Source organism: Ochlerotatus camptorhynchus, unplaced genomic scaffold (genome assembly GCF_037179485.1).
Source record: "Ochlerotatus camptorhynchus isolate MF236.1 unplaced genomic scaffold, CSIRO-AGI_Acam_v1.1 ptg000432l, whole genome shotgun sequence".
Classification (NCBI taxonomy): domain Eukaryota; kingdom Metazoa; phylum Arthropoda; class Insecta; order Diptera; family Culicidae; genus Ochlerotatus; species Ochlerotatus camptorhynchus.
Window position 1 is genome coordinate 6282772 of NW_027040918.1, and position 17409 is coordinate 6300180.

A 17409-nucleotide genomic window follows, 5' to 3' on the forward strand; every position below is an offset into this window, starting at 1 on the left:
AAATGGCCAAGTCTACATGAATGAGTGCCTGAAGAAACGACTGCTTCCGTTTCTCAAATCACACAACGTTCCTACAATTGGCCGGATCTAACCTCTTTTCACTACTCCAAGGACGGTATGGAATGGTACAAGATGAATGGGGTAAATTTCGTGCCGAAGGATCTAAATCCCCAAAACATAGCGGAGTTGCGGCCGATCGAAAGATACTGGGCTATAATGAAGTACGGATTCCGTAGGCAGCCTAAAGTTGTCATTACGAAGCAGGAAATGTGATTTCAAAATGTGATGGTTGAAAGCAGAAAGCAATGTCGATTCAACCGTTGTACAAAACCTGACGGGTGGAATTAAAAAAAAGTGGCATTTGGATTTAGTGAAGAAATAGAGTGAAATAAAGATACGTAATCCAAGCTTATATATATATTGTTACATTCCCTGAACATTTCATGACAATAGGTTGAGAGACTTATTTTTGGTGAGTAATTCTTATTGATGCAATTTAACTGTGGACACCCTTTAATTTCTGACACCGGTAAATTTTCGAAGCATTGACCAGGAAAATCGGGAAAAAGCCCAGGAATTTTCAAAGCGAAGATGTATTTTATGGGAAGGGAGGTGGATCCAGAAGCTACCCGAGCAACACAGATGTTCTATAACAGTTTATTTAACCTTTATTTGACTGGTTTTGGTTGTAAAGCAGTTTACTCAACAATATTCTATGAATTTGTGTTACTTGGGTATGATCGGCCATGTAAAGGGTGGAAGGAGCAAAAAGGAGTCAATTCAAATATAGTACATTTCTGTTCAGCGTGCATAAAAAAATACAAAGCGTTCATTTACTAAGGTCTTTGTCTACGAAATCTCATGTGATTTTTGGTTTCAAAACTCCACATTCAGTTTTTGATGATTCGTTAAATAAAAATCTTTCTTTGTGAAAGCTGATTTTAAACAGCTTCATGACCAAGAATTTTATATTGCAACCCAAAGAGAAATAACTCAGACTTAAGCAAAACGACTAAGTCGAAATTTTTAAGAAAGCTATTTTAGTATATGTCCAGCCGAAGCTAGGACAAGAAAGCTATTTGTTCGGGCAAGGTTATTAACGCTGGTGAGCGGACGAAGCAATTATCTTTGAGTCAACTGTCATCATCAACCAGAATATTTACGTGAGCGAGTGTTTGAACAAATGTGTATTGCCTTGCATTAGACACCACTGATACTATTGGTCTGATCTCGCACCTTGTCATTGCGGTAAAATTACGTGAAAATTATATGAAACCAAAACGTTGTTGTTGTTCGGCCATTTTAAAAATATTGAACAATCATCACGATAGTTGAAGATGCTAATTAATGCACGATAAACCTCAAGAATGGTCCAGAAATAGTTGATAACATGATAAAGAATCAAAAACAAATGGAGTACATTGTCAAATGACTTAATTTAACAATACAATAAGGTTGTGCAAAACTTAATGGAAGGGGTCAACTGTTAAGTCCATGAATTCGTATTTGGCAAAGAATAGAGCGAACTCCACAATATTAGGGTTTTACTCTTCCATTAAGCCAGAATAATATAAAGCAGATGATTAATTTATTAACATTATTTTTCTTCACTTAATTTTGTGTGACTACTTTTTGCTCGTTCCACCCTTTACTAGGTAAAGTCAAATATGCTACGAGGGTGGAGGAATAGGGTTTCAATTGCCACTCCATTTAAAGCATTGTGCGGTCCTTGTCGATCTAAGGATTTATTATTTTCAACGGTTATTATTACTGAATAGTGCTGATCAATGGCTTGTAGGTTCTGTGATGGATTGATTTTTAACGAAAAATAAACATTTTGATTTTTGTTTAAGATTACGATCCCTATTTTGCTCAATAAATGATTCAACTCAACACAAATTGAATTGTAGCCTTCTTCGCACATTTTTTCTCACGCTCCATTCGTCTGATCTGCCCAAGTCCCAATCATCCATCCATCATGCCTGAACCCAGTCCCATTCAAACAACCTTCTCGTGGTGGTGAGTCAACGTTTCGGGTCCCTCTCACTAGCGGAGTTCCCACCCCGAATTCCGCACCAATCCATGAATCTATGAATCAACCCGTTGTCGATTGTCGATTTTGCTCTACGCACCAATTCAAATTCCGCTACACTACAGTCTCGGGTCGGCGGCATCCGTCGCCGGCTGATGGCTTGCGTACAACCACCAGTCACCACCACAACCACAACCGGATAGTAGAAAGTACCACCGGAGCAAAACAAGAAACACGCAGTATTTTAAAGAGACGCACAAAAACAACCTGATGGCTGGCTCTGGTGTGCGTGTGCGTTGAGGTGCTTTTAAATAGTGCGTGAATTGCTGAAATTCCTTTCCCGCTGTGCTATTCCGCCGTTTCGTATCTATATGAAGCTCTTTCTTTGCTGTTCTCTAATCTCGACAAATTCCGAACTGCACTGAGAACAATGGAATTTCGTGTGCACTTTGGAGGATTTCGTCCCGAGTATTCCCAATGTTGTTTTGTTGGGGCCTGTTCATAAACTACGTAGACAGTTTTTTTTGGGATTCTTGACCCCCCCTCCCCCTGCGTAGACAATTGTCCATACAAATTTTTTAAAATTTGTATGGGTCGTGGATAATTGTCAACCCCCCCCCCCCTCCTAAACTGTCTACGTAGTTTATGGACAGCCCCTTGTGTGTGGTGCCTATCAGAAAAGTTGGATTTATTTGCTTGCTTGGTCTGGCTCCAACCGAATTTCCGTCATCCTTTCCTCCTTTCGATTTTGTAGTGCTATTTTGGGATTGTGTTCAGAAATATCCAAAGGGAGAATTTTAGCTAAAGTTTGTTGTTTACGGTGACAGGGGCGTGTAGAGGCTTCTTTAGGGAATTTCAGAGACAAGGCATTTTCTCAGCCCTTGCCTAAACGACTAACCATTCCTAGCGAAGTACATTACTGGTGTGACACAGATTATCGAGCCGAGAAAGCTATTTTCGGGTTGAGAAAGCTTTTTGGTTGAACTGGTGTCAGGCGGCGGAGAGGAGCAGGGCCGTGCAGACTGAAAACGAACGACAACCCGTAGCATTGTTGTGAATTAAATTTAGCAACCGAATCTCGATACCGTCAAGATACTAACCTAGATTCCTTCTTGTTTGTGTCTTCTCTTTTTCTGAACAGATACTGCCAGATTAGCTCGGAAGACGGCGGAGGTGGAGGCGGTGGTGGCTCCAACGGCAGCAACAATAACACAGCCGTCCACGGCATCGTAATGGACAAGGACGAAAAGCGGATGCGCCGGGAGATTGCCAACAGCAACGAAAGAAGGCGCATGCAGAGCATAAACGCCGGATTCCAGAGTCTTCGACAGATGCTGCCGCATCACGAGGGCGAAAAGTTGAGCAAGGTGAGTGTCGTTAGAAGGGATGCTTTCGTTTCGTTATATTTTGGGATGGCAGGTGGAAGAGCAAATTAGAATCGAACTTCTGATAAGGTTCCAATCATTTGCCGGAACTGTACCATGTACCATGTTACCTTTCAGTATTCCACGAGACTTTACCGCAGTCTATCCCCAGACAGCTTGCACTTGAACTCCACCGTAAAGCTCGTTAATCATTCGCGCTCACAGTTTGAGGCTAAAGCCATTAACTCGTGCACCTCGTGCTGGTGGTAGGGCATCATCCATGTTGGTCGCGTGGGATGAAGCTGGGCTGAGCTCCCACGAAAAGAACAGATGCAGGGCGATGAGGGGCGCCAAGGCGAAAAGAAAAGCATCACGACGACCTCTCCCGGCAGCAGAGCCGAGCAGCAATCGACGGCGGCCGGCCATCAAAGAGCTTCGATTAAATGTTGCAACGCGCGATCAAGGCTAGCAGTCACGTCCGAACGCTTTTCGCGCCATTCAATCAAAAAGATCAATCATTTTTTATGAGTCTCCCCTGTTCCTGAGAAAAATGCGAACGGAAGGCACAGGGGGAAGAGGTGGGGACGTAAACTTGTTCTAAATAGCTCTATAAAGCGGAAAAGTTGCAACTGACTGGCTGGTTGCAACAATGTTGCACCAGCCAGGGCAGCAAGTTGATAATAATAGCAACTAAGGAAGAAACGTGGGGGCCACCCACATCCACCGGCTGTGGCTGTATTGGAAGAAAGGAATGTGTCGATACTAATTAAATACGCACGCATTCTTCCTGGTTCCACTTCGGCTTCGGGCTGAATCGATTCGCGGTGCATTGTGAGATAGTTAGCATTAATCAATTTAATCCGATCCCCGGGAGCGATCTTCCATTGCCTCTATACGAGGAGCAAATTGTTTGATTACTATAATTGTTTCCGAGCTCTCGTTTGCCATGTATGCAATCATATGTCGGTTGGTAACTAGTTAAGTGTATCGATATCAGGGAATAGAGGGAATTGGCAATCATTGCTCTGGGTGCACACTTTCAAGGTCCTTCAGCGCCGTATGTGGAGCTAATGAAGCTTGACTGGTGCAAGGTCGCACGCCATGCTAATTAAAAATAATTGACAGTCGTAAAACTGCAACCCCTACTGTTGATTACTTTTGCTTTCCTGTCTGTGCTCTGCCCCTACTTCATCTCTGTTTAAGTGTTGGCGCTCGGTGAATATCTCTGATGGTGGAGATCGCGATGTGCATTCTAGGGCTAGGGTGGCCCGCTTCAATTTTATGTCTGACAGTGGACTTCAATTTCGCGAGAAGAAAAATCTGAAAATTAGCGAAGTATTGTCATCAGTGGCGTGGTGTAACATCACAATTTAGAGCCATAACTAGGGGAAATGGCTCTAATGTTGGCCTATGGATGTAACATTGGGCTCATCGCTAAAAATCTGCTGTTCATCAATTTTATCTAGATAAACGCGTCATTGGGACGGTACTAATGGATACTTTTGGTCGCTATTAAAAATTTAGTCGATTGCTGAATTTATGTATGAGCCGACATTACATCCATTTCCCCTATATTTAAATTGGTTCAAAATGTAAAGGGTCTTCTACTTCGTTCCTTTATTTAACGTCAGTCTCTGTTCCGCATTCTAATGCCAATCACCGACGGACATCGATTGCAATCCATTGACGGTAATCGAATGTGCAGCTTCAGAACAGCTTCCACACCTGCGTAGGGTATCGCACCCATTCAATTCAACACACATGGGCCGGGACCATGGGGTGAGAAAGCAGTCACGCTTATCACTACACCACCGGTGCCGGCTATATAGGGTCTTCTAGTTTCACTGATTTGTACCGATTTAAAGCAATATATTTTTATTTTTTGACGTTTTGACAGTTGTTGAACAGGTAGATTGAGGTTAGGGCGACGCCACTGATTAAAAGACAATAGGGTTAAAAAACATAGTGATTTCCTAATTCTGGTACACTTTGTAATTCAATTTACTTTACCTTACCGGATATCTGGCTTGAACGCCGTTTGGCTGATTGACATTTGGTTGAATAGATCATTTTGTCGAATGCCAACTAGCCGAATACTTGAGAAGAATTCATCCATTTTTTAACAGTATTAGAAGCTTGATTTGAAATATGATACTGAAAATGGAGATATTTAATGATTGCAGACCCTAAGTTTAGGTATAATTCCATTCGATATTTGAGATAGTTTGGTCAGGATGCGACCCTGCGTTGTGTTTTGATTTATGCTTTTCAGGAAAGGCAGTGGGCATCAAATTAAAAAAAATATGTTCTTTTCGGACAAAGTAAATTAGAGGCACTATTCCAAGATCTTTGACTTTTAACAATTCTGAAGTTTCATGGGACTCTTTAGATTGGAAAATGATCAATTTGATATAGGGTAGAGAACTACTTCGGGCTAATCGCCCATTTTGGGCCTATCGAGCAGAAAACTTCAAATAAATCCATGATATCAGAGTTAGCAAGTCAATTATGCGTTTGGTATGACATTATTACCAAAAACAAAAGAAGCGCTCCGACCGAATCAATTTTTATCTTCATCCGATAGGCCGAAGTGAATTCATTTGCATTTCAATGGCGTTTCAATGCGTTAGGCCGAGTTTAGAATCCGTAGGCCGGGTTCGGTGTCAAGAAGCAATGTTAGACTTTTGACAATATCTCAACGGTTGGTTTCTCTTTATCAAATCTTACGGTACATAAAGAAAGGTAAATGGAAGCCATCAGTAATAATAACATTCCTTTTGGTGCTAAACTGCGCTAGTTAACCCTACTGTATTTTTTTAATTAATTATTATTTTTGAATCGTAGTTTTTTTTCAATTTCTGATAAAATTTCAACCACACCAACAGTAAGGGAATGTAAGAAAAGTTTCACCAATTGTGCGAATTGAATCCTCTTTTCGTGCCACTCGCAAGATATCAGAGTTTCATATTTTTAGCAGACTAGCGAACCGGGAACTAACCGAGAATTTGAAAAGTAACCGGGAAAACCGGGGATAGCTTGGGAATTCTATGGGTGAATCGGAAAACCACGCCAATGTTTCAAAATCAACTAGTAAAAAATAGCAAGTTTCAACAAAAAGAAAGACTTGCTCTTAAAGTTAACTATACATTATTCTTGAATTTTGTACAATTCGAAATCAAAGTTAAAATTTTTTTTTTCCAGAATTTTATTACCATTCAAAATTATTACCTTGGATGTCTGCTTATAATTATCATGGAATTCTTCTTAAAATTACCTAGACGCTCTTCTTATACTTACCTTAGAGTTCTTCTTGAAATTCCTTTGAAACTCTCCTAATAATTTCCTTGGAATCAATCCTTTAAATTTGTCGAACCTCTTAACGGAATCCCTTTATGAAGAGCTTTGAGTGGGTTGGTTTATTTCCTTTAAATTCTGTTATAATTGCTAATCTTTTGACAGATAGGCGTATTTCGTCTACTACTTGCAGACTTCATCAGTGCCAAGTGGTGTTGAGTACTTGGCACCAATGAAGTCTGCAAGTAGTAGACGAAATAAGCGAATCTGTCAAAAGATAAGCAATTATAACGGAATTTAAAGGAAATAAACCAACCCACTTAAAGCTCTTCATTCCTTGGAATCCTTTGAAACTATCCTGAAGATTCGATTCCTTCATTTTTTTTTCAATTTTCTTTGAACTGCAGTCAAAACTCTTCTCAGAAATCCTTCGAAATTCTCTTCAGAAATCTCTTGAAATTTTCCTCACAAATCGTTTGAATTCACTTCTGAATTTTACTTGAAACTTTCATTTGAAATTCTTAAAGTTCCGTTATGAATCTTCCTTAGTGGTCTTTTGAAATTGTCTTCTGAATACACTTTAAATTATATTTTTAATTGCTGTTGAATTTTCATCGGATCTCTCGGAATGTTAATTATAATTCACTTGCTATTCTCCTCACAATCATACAATTCTTTTCAGAAGCAGCTAGCAATTCTGCTTGAAGTTTTCTTAACAATTCCTGTGGAATTATTCTAAGAAAAATCTAGGAATTCCTTTTTTCTACCCAGATATATCTTGGAATTTATTTCAGAATTGCTGAAATCCACGTAAAAACCCTGATTAAAAAACTACAAGGCACAGCCCTATGGGGTTGTACGCAATGCTGACGTAGGACTACGTGGTCTTATATAATAAATGTTATTTGATAACTGAAGCAGGAGCTTGTGTTTTGTGTAGGAATAGGAATTTGAGCGGGGTTCTCTCTGTTTATACTCTTTTAGATAAATTTCTAAATTTAACTCTTTTAGATAATCTTGGTGGCCCATAAAACGGCTGATAGTAGTACAGGCTTAAAGCCTTTGGAAGATGATGATGACGTGTAGGCAGCTGGATCGGACCGAACAATCCCATATTCTTCTAAAGCTCGTCCCCTTTTTAGTTTTTCTCGTTAAACTCCTTCTCTCAACAAGTTGGTAAATCTTAGCCTTTAGCAGAAAGACGCTTAACACTTTTTCGGCAAATTTAAGATCCTGTTTCACGTCATGGTTCTTCTCTTTGCCTGTTCAGATAAATTACCCCCATATAGAAATCACAGAGGTAGTCCTACGTCAAAAACACATAAAAATGATGTTCGAAGCGCATTTTAGATTCAATCAAAGTAGAAAAAGACTACCGCGTTAATCCGAAAACCGCGTAAAACCGTTATTTCGAAATCAGCGTAAATTTCAAAACCCGCAGAAAACCCCGTAATTTCTTAAATTCGCGCAAAAAAAAATCCTGAGAATACAAAAAAAAAGTTTTAACCCCGTTTCTGATTGAATCTAAGTGAATAAAGACCTGTGTAGATTTTGAAAACCATTTACAAAACTATGAAAGTTTGGAAATCCATGTAAAAACCACCTAAATGCCGGAATCCGTGCTTAAAACCATGTTAGAACGCATTTCTGATTTAATACAAGTGAAAAATCTGCGTAAATTTCAATAACCGTTTAAAACCGCTTAAAAACCGCGTTTATTCTGAAATCCACGTTAAAACAATAAACCGCGTGATGAAAAAAAACTCCTTGAACCCGACTTCAGTGTATTTTAAACGAGAAGAAATTGGAGTTGAGATCATTTCCAAGTCCCAAATTAAATATCCAGGTCAAATAGCGAAACAAATCGACTTTGAGTTTAGACCCAACCGTCTCGTTTCCATAAAAGTTTGAATCGCTTGAAAACGCGTCTTTTCTATTTCAATTCAAAGGCCGTATGAGAAAAAGATTTAGAAAAATATATGTTCTTTCCAGAAAAAAAAAACAATACAAATTTTGGTTAAAAAAACAGAAAGCTCAAATAACAAATTGGAATTCGAAAAGCAGGATTGTTAAAAAATAATAAGAAGCAATAATCATGTCAATAATTTCCAAAACTGTTGAGAATTCTTCTAAATCCAGGATCGTAAAATTCTACTAAACTTAGAATCTGGTATTTCAAAATTTCTCCAAAATGAGGGTATTGATTAGTTGAAATTAATTCTTCTCAAGTGTTTAGCCAAACGACCCATTCGGTCAAGTAGCGTTTTATCAAACGGCGTTAGGGACTCGGTAAAATTGAAGAAAATCAGTTTGAGATGCGACAAATTATTCCGTGCTGTCCAACAAGTGTGGATTATTTTTCCTTAGTTTTCCAAAAATTTCTTTAAACTTGTGATATCGATTTTTTTCGGAATTAATTAGCTAGAATTTCCTTTTCACACCTGTGCACAATTACTGCAGGATGCCTACCTTCGTCCACAGAGAATCCACTTTCATATGTAAAACAAGCAACCAATTTAGAAATGCTTGGATTCTCTTTCAAAGATTTCTGAGTTTAAACGAGAATGTCTGCGTTGTGAAACTCCAAAACTTGCTAATTTTGGATCGTTCACTTTTTGTACGCCTTCATTCGGGGTTGCACTCGTCACTGGACGTTTTTCACATTATCTCAGTTTCTCTCCTGTTTCGTTCTACTGCAGGCAGCTTCGACTCCGAGTCTACGTGCAGAATCACTTGCATGGTGGAATTTACGTTGATCCAGCTGCTATCTTTAAGCCAACGATAAATAGAGGATGGTTATTTGGGTTTTGTGATTACACGAAAAGGGCCTCCTTCAGCTCAGTTGGAACATTCGCAGATATAAAGCGGGATGGTTTGATTCCTGGTTCGGTTCGAGTGATTTTTCGGATTGGAAATAGCCTTATAATATACGAAATGGAACCGGCATAGAAAGCTCTCAATTATACAGTGGGTATGTTCTAGTTGGGACGTATTAGATAAAGATGGAGAAACATTAATTATTACTAAATAAACTATCGAGAATATGGGACTTAGATGGTAGATCTAGAAAAACGCAAAAACGCACACGCAAAACGAGTTTCCTCAACAACTGGAACTTTTCATGATATCAGACCCATTTTTTGGTACTGTGCTTCTCCTATGTTGAGGCTGGAGGATGGGCTGGACCTCGATTTTCTTCAGTGAAAACACCAGAATGTTTTAGTTATTTCATCGTTTCGACCTTTACTGATTCTTTGTCAGCTTAAATTTTCCAGAATCTTGCATACAGTCAATTTTGTTTTTACACGATTTTTTATTTTTTTTTTCGATTTTGTTATCATACAAATACATACCGCCATATTTTTCCTAGATTTTTTTCAGAAAAAAATTGCAATAAATTTTGTTGCAATTTAGATCACACAATCAAATTACGGTCGAAAAAAAAATCGCGTAGTAACAGAATTGAGTGCAGTCAACAGAGATTTCCGTATCTTAAATCTTTAATGCCGAGATGGATTGAACTCGTAGTTAAAAGTGAAAGATAAAAAGTTAACAAATAACCCTACTACCCTAGCGTTATTATTTTTGACAGACAGGATGCATGATTTTGATAACCGTTACTGATTTCTGCTCGAAAATCGGTCGATAGTAAACACAGGGATTTACGAATAGGAACAATAACTTTTGACGCGTAATTTTTAATTCCCTTTAGGTTAAATTAGGTTAGATGGAACACAGCCTAAGTTACCAGTATGGCACTTGATTTTTTTGTCTCTGAAATATTTAAAACATCTGCTGCAAATCTTAAAAAACCATAAGTGATTGCCTCTCATTCCAAAGGGCCTGGGTTCAAACCCAGTCGACGCCGACGGGGTTTTCTGAGGCATAAAATCTCTGATCACGCCTTCCTTTGGAAGAGAAGTAATCGATCCGCGGTTCATGAGTTGATGGGTCGATAGGTAGGGTCCAGGTGTGGCAGCTGCCTCCCTGGCGTCGGTAGCATTGATACTCAGTATGGAAAACCCATAATCTGAAAAAAAAATGTGCAGTCTCAGAATCATAAAACCTTTTTTATGTCCCATCAATTTAAAACGAATTGTTGGTCCTAGATCTCGAAATAATGTCCTGGGATATGATTTTCCAAGATTAACATTTTTCTGAAGCAATTTCGAGGTTCAATCTCTCACTTTATTATTAATATTATTATTATTATTATTGGATTCTGCCTCCAATGGCGTTTGGCTTTATGGCATTCGAAAATATTTCTTACTCTAATAAAAATACAATTCTGTGACATTGAAAACATTGTTTACCAAAAAATATATCGCTCTTGTGTACAATCCATATGACTCTCCAGTATTTCCAAGCCAAATAGCAAAATAAAAATTGAATTTCAGATTCAACCTTCTCCGATCTGCATGAAACCTTGCATAATTGTTTATTATGGTCAATCATTCACATTTGTATGTATGTATGTATGTATGTAAAGGAGACCACTCATTGTTGTCAGGGCTCAGCCATTAGACAGTGGACTGTCCACCTCGAATGACTTGATCAAGTACGATACCTGGTTGTATTCAATTTACAATTGTATGAAGGACCAAAAACGAAGGGTAGACTCGTACGCAGAGACACGCGTGATCCACGGGAGCCGAAAGAATCTTATTCCAATGATAAAAATGGTCCAACCCGATACAGAGCAAACCATCAAACGAGGGGATGTCCCAATGAGTGGGGAGAAGAGCCCACCTTTAATTCACGAAATGTTAGCAACAGGGAGTTGGCAATTCCACTCTCCCTATCCCAATCGCTTCAATCACTCCCTGATTGAAGCGATTTGAATGGGAAGAGTGGTCAATCATTCACATTGGAGAAAAAATTCGGCCTTTTGTATTTTCGTAAAAATATTTAAAATGCTGAATTATTTTTATTTTTCGAAAACGTCAGTTCGAACCAACTGACGTATGACACAAAGCTGTAGGGAAAAAATAATTACTTTTCAGAAAAATAAACCCGGTAAAAAATTCAAGTAATTTGGGGCAAAAAACCCCTCAAAAAGTATTTAAAACTTAAAGAACAAAAAATTACCCTCGTTAATATATGTTTTTAATATTTTTCACTAAATAGCTTATGGTAAATGAGATCTCTGCAAAAATTTCAAGTTTGACACTGAAAAATTAACAAAAATCATAGAACAACTTTTAGTAAAAAATTTGACCTTTTTTGGTTAAACAATGCTTGTTAATTTTCATGGTCCAACTTGAAAATTTAACAATTGCATTTATCCCGACTAAACAGCTGATAAATATACGCATACATGTAACATTTCACCTGTAAAAGGCATAACAAAATATGGGAGATATCCCTTTGACATAAAGTCGTTTGATATAAGGTAATAGGTGCAGCATAATTTTGTTTGAAATAAAATAATTTGACACAATTATGTTGCGAAACAAAATGTCATTTGACATATTAATGGGATATTCAGTCTTCTTTTAATCGTGGACTGTTCTGTTCGCTGGTCTTCGAAAGGGACGGGAAGTTCTTCATTCATATCCATGCTTCAATGTGTTTATTTTATGTCAAATGATAATTATTCCTTATATAATTTTTTGGATAAATTATCCTTATATCAACTCATTTTATGTCAAGTCGAGAGAGGCACAAATCACCGAATTTGTTTTTTTTTCTTCTGCGATGTCCATATTCACTCAAATCTTATGATACCAACCCTAACCAGAACTTCCCGCCGAACACCAGACTGAACAGCACTGTGGAATTCAATTGATTTCAATCGCATTGCATTTTTCGTCCTTACCTGCACTCCTCATCATGCCGACAGTGGTAGTCGAATAACAGTCGCGAGAATTTGTAGATAAAAGCAGAACTGCGTGGCCGGCAATGAATAATAAAAAAAATTAAATCTACAACCAACCGCCACACGGACGGACGGGACGAGAGATAAAGATTTACAACCCCGATAGTAATAGTACGGAGAAGTTGTCCCGGTGGCGGAGGTGGTCATTCGAATTGCGCCCCACGTAGTAGCGTAGAGTAAATTCCTTCTTTGGTGTGATCCGCTTTGAGACACGTTTGTTGTTGTTCTTGGTAGGGGTTGGGAATTGGGAATAGGGAACGGCGGGAATCTTGTTTAATTACTTCATAGATTTATTAGTGCTCATAAAGATTTGCACGACGACACCGTCGTTGTTGGTGAGAAGTTGTGAAGGAGTTCGAACTTCCTGAAGGGACGACGACGACGATGGTGGTAGAATTCAAATCGACTGCTGCCAATAAATATCCGCTATTAATAGGAGCTAGGGGTTATAAGTTGGAACCGGCAGCCGGCGGTGGTCATTGGACCCGATACGTGTCTGAGTCCCGCGATGGAGACGCGATAGATTGGTAATTAAAAATTAAAATAAATGTGCTATACTTAGACGAATGTTACGCCAAAGGCCTCTACCCTGACCTAGCTCAATTCAGTGTGGGCTGTCTTATTACACACATCGGAACCATGACGACGACGACGACGACGACGGTGAGAGCGAGTAGGCCGGGTGCGAGAGCAGATGAAACACGAGCGTCGGTACGGTGCTTCTTTAAAATTGGCATCGCATAAAATGAAGAGAGCCCGAGCCAGACCCCCCGAGTATTAATTGGATGTAAATAATTGAAATTTAAATTCCTCGCGAGAACCGGCGATGAATAACGAACGAGCGAACGAACAAGTTGCCGTAATGTTGTTATTGTCGTGGTTGTTTGGCGAGCCATGGAAAGAAAGTATTTGCAGCCAGCGAGAATAGAAATTCCTCCGGTGCTGCGTATGAATTGAGGGATAGGAATTTCTAAGGTCTTGGCAAGGCACGTAGGAACTTGCTCTCCGAGAGACTAATGAACTGCCAGAGACTCCAGAAACCGTACCGCGACTGTTCGTTAAGGAATCGAACAAATGAATGCACCTTTCGCTGCATTCTTGCGCGGTGTACCGGTCGGCATGCGGGTGGAATTTCCAATGAGCATGAGTTCCCGGGATAGAACCAGGAAGAGAGTTGGAAAATTTGATTAGATTCATACAAATTGGTTGCACCATCAGGAGTATACATTGTTTCGATTCTGTTCGGGATTTTATTCCAGCAACTGAGTAAATTTGATTGTACATTGCATTGTGTTTGGTTGGGGTGGCCACTAAACCATAGAAATACTTGAAAACTGGGAATAAGGGATGCCAATAAGTGTTATGTTTTTTTAAACCCGAACCTGAAAAACCGGGAAATAATCGGGAATAATTTTCAACCTGATAATACATTAGCTCTGTCGGTAAAAGCACAGCTATAAAGCAAGACCATGCTGAAGTCGGCTGAGTTCGATTCCCGGTTTGGTCCAGACATTTTTCGGGTTGAAAAAAATCTTGACTTCCCTGGGTATTGTCACACAATTATACTGATGCAAAAGTGGTACAGGCTTAGAAAGTTCTCAAACAACTGTGGGTGAATAATCTTATGATTCTCTCTGGAAGTACCTTGATTTTTTCCCCATAACAGTAATTTTCTGCATACCACTTCAGGAATCATCCCCCCTAGGAAACACTGCTATTATTTTAGTATCCTAAATAATTCTCGCGAAAATTCCCTTAAACTAATCTCCAAAATTCTCTTTGAAAGTTACCGTTTGGATTTTCTTGAATTTTCTTGGGCATCATGCCAGAATTGCCTTAGAAATGTAAACAGAACAATTTGGGAATATTCAGAATTTTTGTCAGCAAATTCCCTTGAAATTTCGCGTTGTATTCTCAGATCATTCTCCCAGAATTCCCTGTTAAATTCCTTTATTTTTTTTCTAATTTGTCTATGGATCTCCTTGCAATTTCCTTGAATTTCTCTTTTGAATTTCTTTGAATTTTGCTCGGAAAATCATTTTCAAATCTCATTCATTGAGCCTCCTTGTGAGAATAAACTCGCGTGCGAATGCAGCAAACAAAATTCACACTTAAGATTCTCATGCAACGAAAAAACTGCGTTTGAATTAAAGAAAAAAATATAACGTTCCCTTTCTCCTTAATCTTACCAGTAAATTCCCTAGTGAATTCACGTCGAAATTACATTAGAATTTTATTTGGAATGACAGGGTGGCAAGTGATACCAGGAAAACCAGGAAAACCGGGAAAAAGTCGTGAATTTATTTTCACCAGGAAAAACCGGGTAAAAACCAGGAATTTCATAAGTCCACCAGCAAAATAATCTTGTTTGTATAATTTAAATAGGTTTTAAATTTTATGTATGTCAAAGTTTCTTTTTATAATCAGGTCAAAACTTACCATTTTGTTCAAGCTAAATCTTTCACACAACTAAACATCGAATCAATTGCATGTATGATTTGTGCTTAATTGATAGCAGACTTATGCCGTGCCGATGCGTAACTACTTTAAAGTACCTGTTCAACATGTTCAATAAAAAAGTTCTATTTCTAAAAACTTGAGATAAGGCCTTCGAACTTCAAGCAAGTTCTACAAAATTCGGGAAAGTTTAACAAGTTTCAGGAAAATCCTGTGAACTACTGTGATGACCTACGACGGTCAGGAAATCTCTCCGAAGTTCTACAAATTTCAGGGAGGTCTTACGAACTTCAGAGAAGTCCTTTAATCTTTGGGGAATAACTACGAATTTTACAGAATTTTCTACAGATTTAATGTAATTTCTATGACATTTAGGCACTGCTTAAAACTTAAGGATAATCCTACGACACTTATGGATTTTGTCCGAGCTTCAGAGAAGTCTTCAATACTCTTGGGAAGTCCTCTGAACTTAGCATAGTTCTCCAAGCTCAAAAAAGTTCCTAGAACTTCCGAGAAGTCGATTGAACTACAGGTAGTCCTACAAAATTCATGGGAGCTCTCCAAATTTCAGGGGATTTCCAAGAAATTAAGGAAAGACCCACAAACTTTTGGAAAACCCTTCGATATTTAAAACCTTATGAACTTCAGGGAAGCTCTTCTAAATTTAGGGTCCTCATATACTCAGTTAAGTCCTTCAAACTTAAGGGAAGTCCTCAGATCTTCGAGAAAGTTCTTCGAACTTGAAGGAAGTCTTACGAACTTCGTGGTACTTCTACAATATTTAAGAAATTCCTATGAATTTAAAAAAAAACTCCGAACTTCAGGGAAGTCCTAAGATCTTAAAAAAAAGTCATTCGAACTTCGGGGAAGTCCCATGAAATTTAGGCAATACAAACTTCAATCAACCCTTCAGGAAAGGTTCAGGGAAGTTCTACGAACTTTAGGGAGTTTCTATGAACTTCAGCAGTCAGTCTTTTTAATAATAAGAGTTATTAAACCAGCGTTGTTTATGAAATCTTTTAATCATGTGATTTTGAAATCATGTTGTAATCAAAATTTCGCTATATAAGATCCTTAATCGTTGAAAATTTGCGGAAAATTTAAACAAACTGGAAATCGGTTAAATTGTTAGAAGCAAAGGTTTGTTTAAAGAGTCCTCATTCATATCACACTTCGCAATTTCACCTTAAGATAAAGTGTGTCCACGATGAAATTACCACACTATGAAATTGCTCTAACTTTTTAATCGTTGGGTAGAATTTAATGAAAATTTGGGTGGATTTAGTTCATAGTGCATTATTTACATCCTGCAAGTTTTAAAGTCCTGTGATCAAAACTCGCGGAAATGGAGTCGAAAGAACAGCTCGTGCGTGATAAAATCTTGCGCATTCATCACGAGAACAAGGATCTCTCGCATCGTTCCATCGCTAAAACGTTGGGAATCGCGAATTCCACGGTGTCGCGAGTGATTAAGCGGTTCGAGGAACGGTTGACCACCGATCGGAAGCCCAGAAGTGAAGGAAAAAGTATTCCGTACAACACCAAAAATCACAACCGCGTAGTTGGGGCCTTCAACCGAAATCCGAACGCCTCCGTTAGGGATGTGGCTAAGAAGCTGCACCTAAGCCGAAGTTTTGTCCAGAAGGCCAAAAATAAGGCTGGGCTTCGAACGTTCAAGGTACAAAAGGCCCCTAATCGCGACGAGAAGCAGAACAAGTCCGCCAAAACCCGTGGCAGGAAGTTGTACCTAAACATGCTGACGAAAGTTGAATGCTGCATCATGGACGACGAAACATATGTGAAGGCCGACTTCAAACAGATCCCCGGCAACCTGTTTTTCACGGCCAAGGATAAGTTCAGCGTTCCGGAGCATGTCCGCACTCAGAAGATGTCCAAATTTGCGAAGAAATTCCTGGTTTGGCAAGCCATCTGCACGTGCGAGAAGCGGAGTGCACCTTTCGTGAGCTAGGACACGATGAACGGACAGGTGTACATAAAAGAGTGCTCTCCTGAAGGCCCACAACGTCCCAACAATCTTCTGGCCGGATTTGGCCTCATGCCACTACTCCAAGGACGTGCTGAAGTGGTATGCGGACAATAAGGTCAATTTCGTGCCGAAAATGTTCAACCCTCCCAACACTCCGGAGCTCCGCCCCATCGAGAAGTACTGGGCAATTATGAAGCAGCACTTTCTTAAACGACCTAAGGTAGTGAAGACAGTCGAGGAACTGAAGAAAGTATGGGTTTACATGCAAAAAACGGTTGATTCATAGGTTGTGCAGAATCTTATGGCCGGGGTTAAGGCCAAGGTGCGGGCATTTGCGTATGGACTGTAAATGAAATACGAGTAAAATGGTAAAATGAAGTTTAATAGTTATTTCTCA

General features: G+C 39.1%; 1 protein-coding gene across 3 annotated transcripts in view; it reads left to right on the forward strand.

Annotated features, from left to right (window-relative positions):
- crp (cropped) overlaps positions 1-17409 on the forward strand; it is a 396764-nt gene that overhangs the window by 127940 nt on the left and 251415 nt on the right. For all 3 annotated transcript variants that reach the window (XM_065234235.1, XM_065234236.1, XM_065234237.1), the window contains one exon: positions 3174-3399. In XM_065234235.1, the coding sequence (XP_065090307.1) occupies positions 3174-3399 (226 nt within the window). The remainder of the gene's footprint in view (positions 1-3173; positions 3400-17409) is intronic.